An 8,122-nucleotide genomic window follows, 5' to 3' on the forward strand; every position below is an offset into this window, starting at 1 on the left:
GCTGGCTCTACTGAGACCGGGACAGCTACAAACCAACAGTGCCAGGGGCCAGCCGTGCTGAGACCGGGGTAGGCACAAACCAACTGGGACAGGTGCAAACCAACAGTGCCAGGGGCCGGCTCCGCCGAGACCAGGGCAGGTGCAAACCCAGCATGTGCAAACCCACACTGCTAGGGCCAGGACTGTATCAGGTGCAAACCTACGCTGCCAGCGGCCAGCTCCGCTGAGACCGAGACCAGGACAGATGTAAACCCAGCAGGCACAAACCTGCACTGCCAGGGGCCAGCTCTGGCGAGACCGGGGCAGGCGCAGACCAAATGGAACAGGCGCAAACCCGCGCTGCCAGGGCTCGGCTCCACAGAGACCAGGACAGGCCCTGGGCTCCAGTCCCAGCCGTTGAGTCCCCCAGTGAGCTGTCACCAGGGGGCACCCCCTACCCCAGCTCAGGCTCCTGTCCCCCATACCTGCTCGTGAACTTGCCCGGTTCCTCCTCCCGTGCCTGGTGGAAGTCCAGGCTCAGCTCCGCATCGATGCCAATTCCACAGTAGTTATTCATCTGGACGATCTGGGGACAGGGACGTTTTCTCCTGAACCCCTGTGACCACACAAGGTGCTCCTGGGTTCCACCCATCTCCTCTGTCCTATCGGAACTGCCTTTTGCCTCGTCACTCTCCTGCTCAATCCCACCATGGCTCCCCAGTACCCTGGGGGAAGCAGCACACCACCCGGCACAGCAAGGCCCTAAGAGGCCCGGGCGCAATCACCCAGCGAGCCCAGATCCACCCAGGACCCCGCCCTGTGGTGTGTCAGGGCCAGCCTTCCAGTGCACAGGACAAGGGCTCGCTCTAGGCCACACCTTGGGAGGCTCCACATCGGCCACACTGTTCTCTGTGCCACTGGCCTCCTGTGCGTCCAGAAGGATGGTCCAGCGGTCCATGAGCACAGCGTCAGCCTCATCCACGGACACCAGCACAGAGAAAGGGTCCTCTCCACTGTAGCCGGCCCCCCAGCGGAGCACTCGGCCAAGGTCATTCCCTGAGATGTGAGTGCAACACAGAGTTAACTCTAGACTCTCACAGGTTCATCAGTGGGGTGAAGACCACTGCAGGGAAGGCCTGGGGTGCAGAGGGTACCACGGGACAGATCCAGGGTACGGGGGGCACCGTGGGGCAGGCCCAGGGTGCAGGGGGCACCTTGGGGCAGGCCCAGGACAGTGTGGGGACAGAGGACACCTCAAGACAGGCACAAGGCATGGGGGGGGTACTGTGGGGCAGGCCCAGGGAGCGAGGGTCACCATGGGTTGACCCAGGACAGTGTGGGGACAGAGGACACTGCGGGGCAGATCCAGGGCGTGGGGAGGACCACAGGGCAGGCCCAGGAAGAGAGGGGCACTGTGGGGCAGGGCCAGGACAACGTGGAGACAGAGGATACGATGTGTCAGGCCCAGGACATGGAGGGGACAGCGGACACTGTAGGGCAGGCCCAGGACAATGTGGGGACAAGGACACCATGGGGCAGGGCTGAGGTTCAGTACAGGAGGGGGCCCACCCAGGGCGGAAGGCGGGAGATGGCTCGGAGCCCATCTGGAGTGAACCCCGAGGTGGGGAAGGGACAAGGCCCTCGGCGCCCTCCCCAGCCCGGGTTGCACCCACCTGTGCCCAGTGGCAGGATGGCCACGGAGGGCTCGGGGCAGGCCAGCCGGTGGCGCGTCTCCTCCAGGGCACCGAGCACCCAGCCCACGGTGCCGTCCCCCCCACACACCAGCACCCGGAAGCGGGGGGTCTGGGAGAACATGTGGAACCTAGAGTGAGGGAGACAGGACATGTCCCCCACGGCCCCAGGAACCCTGACCTTCCCAGGGGACATGCTGGGGCAGAGGTGGAGGCCAGGAAGGAGGCCGCCCCAGTAGCGTCTCCAGCCCACTGCAGGGACCCAGGCCGCCCCACGCTGTGGACCACACTCACCCGGGGAGAGGCCCCCCGTTGGTCAGCTCAAAGACCTGGTGTGGGTTCAGCAGCTTCCGGAAACTGTAGAGCAGGTCTCGGCCCTTGAGGCCCCCGCTCTTGGGGTTCACGAACACGAGGAGCGGGCAGCAGTCTGGGGGCAGCTTCTCATGCTGGTAGAAAGGGGCTGGGTTAGGGTGGGGGGGCACAGAGTCATCCCCCACCTGGAGTTGCCTAGTATCACCATATGACTGTCCCCAAACCCAGTAACCGAGTGACTGCCCCACCCACACCAAGCAGCGACCGAGAGACTGCCGCACAGGCAGTGGCTGAGAAGTCGTCCCCACACTGGCCGGAGCCCGAGTGACCGCACGAGCGTTCACCCTACACGCCACGCTCAATGCCCCCGAGGCTGGGCAGTGGCAAAGTGACAGAGTACCCACACTTTGGAAAGTGGCCGAGTGGCTGCCCCACACTGGGCAGTGATGGAGTTAGCGTGCCCCACAGGCCCCTCGGAGCAGCTCCAGGCACCCTCTCATGATGGGCCGTGCATGCCCACAGGTCCCCCGGATCAAGGGCACTCTCTAACAGAAGCTACAGTCACACTCTCACGTGAGGTGAGGCGGCCACAAGACCATGCCCCAGATAGCTGACCACTCACAGCACCTCACAGGCTGCAGCGGCCCGGGGTGAAGCGGGTTGACAGTGGCCTGTGAGATGGAACTCCAGCCCAAGGGCCACGGAGCCGTGGACCAGGTGCCACTGGCTGGGCAGGTGAGGCTGCCCCAGAGGGCCACCTGCACAAAGAAGATTGTGCCACCTGGTCCAGCCACTCACACGGTCTCCAGGGCCACACGCCTCCTCAGTGACAAAGCCCGTTGTCCACAGGCCACCCCAGAGAGAGCAGCACTCAGTAAGGACAGGGAAGGTCCGCTATCCACAAGGCACGAGGTCTTTACAGGGCGTGGTCCCACGCGACCACAGCTGGGGTCCCCACAAGGTGGGGTGACTACAGGAGACAGACAAGCGGGGTTCAGACAAAGGGGGCTGCTGACTGCACACGGGCTCCACCGTGGCTTACGGAGGGGACACACAGCAGCTGGGGGCCCCCGAGGTCCTGACTTAGTGCCTCGTCCACGGGCAGACGGCTGACAGAGGCATTCGGCGCACTGGCACTGCTGCCCGCTCTGCCAGGCCCCTGCCCCGCGCCTGCGTCCTCCAGCAGGACAGCTGGCACCAGGCGCACACACCAGCCCTGCTCTCTTTAGCGTCCTGTAGCCTGGGGTCAGAGGTCAGGGGCAGCCATGAACCCCTGAGGCCGCAGCATAGCAAGGTGGCCAGGGGTCCTAGTCTACCTGTGAGCAGGCAGTCCTCAGGGCAACAGTCCAGACAGGGAGCATCACCTACCACCAGGGGCAGGGGCCGTGGGTCCCCCAGGTGGAACCCACCAATGCCTGGTGACCAGAGAGGGCAGAGCAATGGGACGGCCTCCCCTGGGCACCATGGGCGCTCAGCACCACGGCGCAGGAGGGCCCAGCTGTCCTCTGCGAACCAACCGTGTGGACAAGCAGGCCAAGCTCGGCCATTCACCTGCCAGGCGGCCTCAGAGGGCCCCTCACCCGCTGACCTCACGCCCACAGGGTCCAGCAGGGATGACCGTGACCCTCCTGACAGGGTCACAGCCTACAACGCACCTGGCCGCCTCGGGCAGGCACCCTCTCCCAGAACGCAGCGAGGCGGAGGGAAGCTAGGTGTGTCCGCAGCGGCCTTCAGGGTGTGGGAGCGACGTGTGTGGAGGGGACGAGGGGAGGGGGGAGGTATTGGGATGTGTGTGCACAGGGGAAGGCGGGTAGGGGGTGAAAGGTGTGTGTGGTGAGGGGGGTGTGGGAACACGAGTGTGTGTAAGAGACGGGGGAAGAGTGAAGGAGAGGTGTGTGTGAGAAGACAGTGTGGATGGGGGAACGTGAGATGGAGAAATTGGGGAGGAAGGTTCTGCATAGTGTGGAAACGAGGTGTCCGTGTGTGCAGGCACGTAGGTGTGAGCGTGGAGGTGCGGAAAGGTGTGGAAGGGGAGGGGTGTGTGTGCAGAGGTGTGTGTAAAAGGGCTGTGTGTGTGTGTAGACGTATATGTGTGGAGAGGTGTGTGTAAAAGGGCTCTGTGTGTGTGCAGAGGTGTGTAAAAGGGCTGTGTGTGTGCAGAGGTGTGTGTAAAAGGGCTGTGTGTATGTGTGCAGAGGTGTGTGTAAAAGGGCTGTGTGTGTGTGCAGAGGTGTGTGTAAAAGGGCTGTGTGTGTGTAGACGTATATGTGTGGAGAGGTGTGTGTAAAAGTGCTGTGTGTATGTGTGCAGAGGTGTGTGTAAAAGGGCTGTGTGTGTGTGGAGAGGTGTAGGTGTGTGCATGCATGTAGGTGTGCACATGGAGGTACAGAAAAGTGTATGGGGGAGATGTATGTGTAGAGGTGTGTGTAAAAGGGGGCTGGGGGTTTGTGGAGAGGTGTGGGTGTGTGTAGTGTGTATTTACAGGTATGGAAAAGGTGTGTGTGTGTGTGTGTGTGTGTGTGTGTGCCATGCCGAGGTCATCGCCCCACCTGAGATTCAGCAGGCCAGCCTCACCCCAGGTCCCGCCTGCACCCCACCTGGCCCTGCCGCCCACTCACCAGCACGTCGGGCAGCACCAAGGCCGTCAGCTGGCGGCCCTGCACGGCCGTGTCCCTGACCAGCATGTAGAGTCGCTCGGCCTCCGCGAAGCAGGTGACGTCCAGCACCAGGGCACCTGCACAGGTGGGCCGTGAGCTGCAGCGGGGCCGAGCGCCACCGGCCCAGCACGGCAGGCCCAGCATGGGGCTTCAGCCACGTCCCACACACCACGGCCAGTTCAGGTCAGCCACCCAGGGGGGCCACACCTGGGCTCTGGGCTCTGCACTCTGTCCCTCGTCCACCCTCCCCAAGAAGAGCCTGGGGTCACTGGCCGGGCCCAGAGACACTACTGAGGGGCAGCAGGGCACGTCTTCAGAGTGGACACAGAGGGACAGAGAAAAGCCACAACAGATACGACGGGACAAGGGCGGGTGCCTCTGCCAGACCCCCACTGAATCCCAAGAGCCTACATCCAGCTTGCTGGGGGCCCACCGGAGACGTGAGCCTAGAGGTATGTCACCGCCACCCAAATGGACGGGAGCTGTCACGGCCAGGAGTTGAGGGCCTCGCTGTGCTGCCCCCACTGCTAACCCTTCCTGGGCTCTAGGAAAAAGGTTTCTGAGCAGAAATGCATCACAGCAAAGCCTGGTACAAATGACAGGCCCCTGGAGGGATCCCCAAGAGTAGGGAGCGAGCTAGGCCTGTCCATCGAGTCTAAGAAATGGCCCTGAGCCAGCCCAGGTCCCTGCAGGCGACACTCACCTTGCGAGGGGTAGATGTGACTCACAGTCACCACATCAGCTGCAAAGAGAGACAGGTTTGAGGCTGCTGGACACCCCGTGACTCCTGCCCACAGCCCCACCTCGTCCAGGGCCGCCCAGCACTGCCCAGCAGGGCTTAGCCCCCACCAGAGCCCATGCCCCCCACCCACCGGACTCCCAGGGGACACAGGGCTGGACATGGGGTGGCGACTAGGCAGGGATGGCGAGGGGTGACAGAGGCCCAGAACCCTCTTAGATCTGTGGGGACACAGCCTTGAGGCCAGGGGTGAGGACAGAGGGCAGCCTGGCTGGAGCAGAGCTGCAGAGGATACGGAGGGAGGCAACAGATTTTTCTAGGGCTCCCCATCTTCCCGGAGCCCTGCAGGCTGGAAGTCCAACCTTTGGCGCCCACGGCATCCTGCAGCAGGGGGCCGTACTCCTGGGAGGCAAGGCCGGGCGGCAGGCCACCCACAAACAGGGAGACTCGGGGCTCCGGCGGCCGGCTCTCCGTCACGTAGAAGCGCGTCTGGCTCATGTGCCGCAGGGACGTCTGGGAAGAAGGACACGGTGCTGGACACTGGGGACACCTCTCCCCCTTCTCTGCTCTCCACATCCACAGAAAGCGCTGGGGAGACTGCCTGGCTGGACTCGGGTCAAAGCCAAGCAGAGACACGAGGGGGCCTCCCCTTACAAGGCCTGCCCCGAGGAGCTCAGAGAGGCCACATGGCGTGGGACGCCCATGGTGTGAGACGCCCCCTGGTGTGAGAGGCCCATGGTGTGAGACGCCCCGTGGTGTGCAACACCCCATGGCATGGACAATAAAGCCGGCAGAGACGTCCAGCCTCAGGGCCAGCAGGGGTGGCCCACTAGCTGCAGCCCCACTCTCGCTGGTCCGGGAGTGAGGATGGGGGACACAGTAGAGAGATCTTGGCCTGGTCTTGCCCGAGGACGTGAGTCAAAGTTGGGGACGGACAGAGAACAGACCCCGCCTCTGTGCTCAGACCTGCCGGATGTCCTGGAGCCGGTCCAGTATGAGCTCCTCATCGGCCAGCACCGTCCGCTGAACTACGGGGTGAAGACATGGCCATGAGCCCCGGGCGATACCCAGAGAGCAGCAGGCACCCTCTGAATGGCTACCCTCAGTCCCCAGGAGGCCCAGGTCAGAGATGGGCAGGACCGCAGCCCTGGGCTGCACCGGGGCAGAAAGGTCAGAGGCGCGGCAGCAGCTGGAGCAGGATCAGACCTCCTGTGGGATGCTGGGCACGAGCCAAGGGGGCAGAGGCTGAGGGGAGCACAGGCAGGGGGAAACGGGCAAAGGTGGCATAGGCCGAGGGGGGACCCCAGCCAAGGGGGCACGGGCCGAGGGGGACACAGGCCGAGGGGGGGACCCGGCCAAAGGGGGCCCGGGCTGAGCGGACACGGGCTGAACGGGCACTGCCCCAGTGGGCATGGCCGCAGCCCGGATGCATGGACTCACCCTGCCGGCTGCCCATAAGCACCTCCACCAGCTGAAAGCTCTCGGGACTCTCCGTCTGAGGGTGGAGGATGGGCATCAGGCCTGGGGGAACCCTCAACCCCCAAGGACAACCCTGGACAGCTAGATCGGGCCTGACTGGACACCCCACTGGAGGGTGGTCAGGCCCCCGGACAGGGACCCCCGGGCGTCCGTACCTGGCAGCCGAGGAGCGGCAGAACCTCCAGCACCACTGTCCTGGCCGTGCTCTGCGGGCCCACTCGGAGGGACACGTAGGCCACACCCACCCTGTGGGGCAGACCTGAGGCTCAGGACAGCAAAGCCCCCACCTGTGCCCCTCCCGAGCCCACCTAGAAGACTCCCAATCCCCAGACCTCCTCCCGGCCGTGCCAGCCTCACTCAGCGGACCCCAGACTCAGGGCAGCGGGGGCAGTTTCTCCACCCTCCCAGCCGCCCGGGGTGCCCATGTGACCTGCCCTGGGGTCTCACTTGAGCCAGGCAGGGTAGATCTTCAGCACCTCCTGTGTCCGGGGCAGGGCCCGGATGACCCAGGCCTCAGGCCCCCGGCTGCCCTCATCCCCGGCTGCCTCGCTGCTTGGTGTGGACACGGGGAGGGCCTGCAGCTCGAAGTCTCGGGGGTCCTCGCTGACATAGTACGCCCGCAATGCCGTCTCCTGCAGGGCAGGAGGAGTCAGCAGACCGGCAGGGGGACACGCAGGCACAGCCACCCGGCACCGGGACCTTCTTACCAGCACCTCCTCGCTTCTGGCGAGCCGGGGAACAGTGACCAGTCGGAAGTGGTTTCGCCGCATGGCATCGTTGCCATCAAAGATCTTCAGGGTCTGCTTGCCTGTCCAGAGCGAGGGGCTCATAAGCAGGGCTGGGGTCAGGTGCTGGGGTGGGGCGCGGTGCTGGGGGGATACGTACTCGATTCCGGAGCCGACGGCACCTCTCGGCCTGGGCCTGCGGTGATACTGCTGTCCACACTGTCGTCCCCCTCACCTGCAAGGAACGATAGACGCTGGAGCTGGGCCACAGGGATTGCAGAGGGGAGCACGTCCAGACCTCCAGCCCTGGTTCCCAGGCCTGTGACTTTGACGTAGCATCCCACATTCCGCCTGCTCTCAGGCCAGGCCTGCCTGCTCCGGCCCCACGCACCGGCCTGGGCCCGGCACCCCCACCCATCTCACTACCCCATGAACCCTTTCCATAGGGCACTGGCCTGGGCCCAGCACCCCCTACCACTCACCACAATCCCTACCCCATGAATCCTGTACTGGCCTGGGCCCAGCACCCTCACCACTCAC

At 64.4% G+C, this 8,122-nt stretch overlaps 1 protein-coding gene across 1 annotated transcript in view; it reads right to left on the reverse strand.

Annotated features, from left to right (window-relative positions):
- Positions 1-8,122, reverse strand: part of DGKQ (diacylglycerol kinase, theta 110kDa) — a 28,476-nt gene that overhangs the window by 2,196 nt on the left and 18,158 nt on the right. Inside the window, exons 22-34 of the mRNA XM_006893644.1 lie at positions 7,743-7,817; positions 7,565-7,665; positions 7,305-7,489; positions 7,013-7,103; positions 6,819-6,873; positions 6,345-6,406; positions 5,741-5,891; positions 5,343-5,381; positions 4,601-4,716; positions 1,965-2,116; positions 1,653-1,801; positions 857-1,035; positions 466-565 (exon numbers count right to left, since the gene is read on the reverse strand). Of these exons, the coding sequence (XP_006893706.1) occupies positions 466-565; positions 857-1,035; positions 1,653-1,801; positions 1,965-2,116; positions 4,601-4,716; positions 5,343-5,381; positions 5,741-5,891; positions 6,345-6,406; positions 6,819-6,873; positions 7,013-7,103; positions 7,305-7,489; positions 7,565-7,665; positions 7,743-7,817 (1,455 nt within the window). The remainder of the gene's footprint in view (positions 1-465; positions 566-856; positions 1,036-1,652; positions 1,802-1,964; positions 2,117-4,600; positions 4,717-5,342; positions 5,382-5,740; positions 5,892-6,344; positions 6,407-6,818; positions 6,874-7,012; positions 7,104-7,304; positions 7,490-7,564; positions 7,666-7,742; positions 7,818-8,122) is intronic.

The sequence above is a fragment of the Elephantulus edwardii genome, unplaced genomic scaffold (assembly GCF_000299155.1).
Source record: "Elephantulus edwardii isolate Elephantulus edwardi_28Jun2011 unplaced genomic scaffold, EleEdw1.0 scaffold00129, whole genome shotgun sequence".
Classification (NCBI taxonomy): domain Eukaryota; kingdom Metazoa; phylum Chordata; class Mammalia; order Macroscelidea; family Macroscelididae; genus Elephantulus; species Elephantulus edwardii.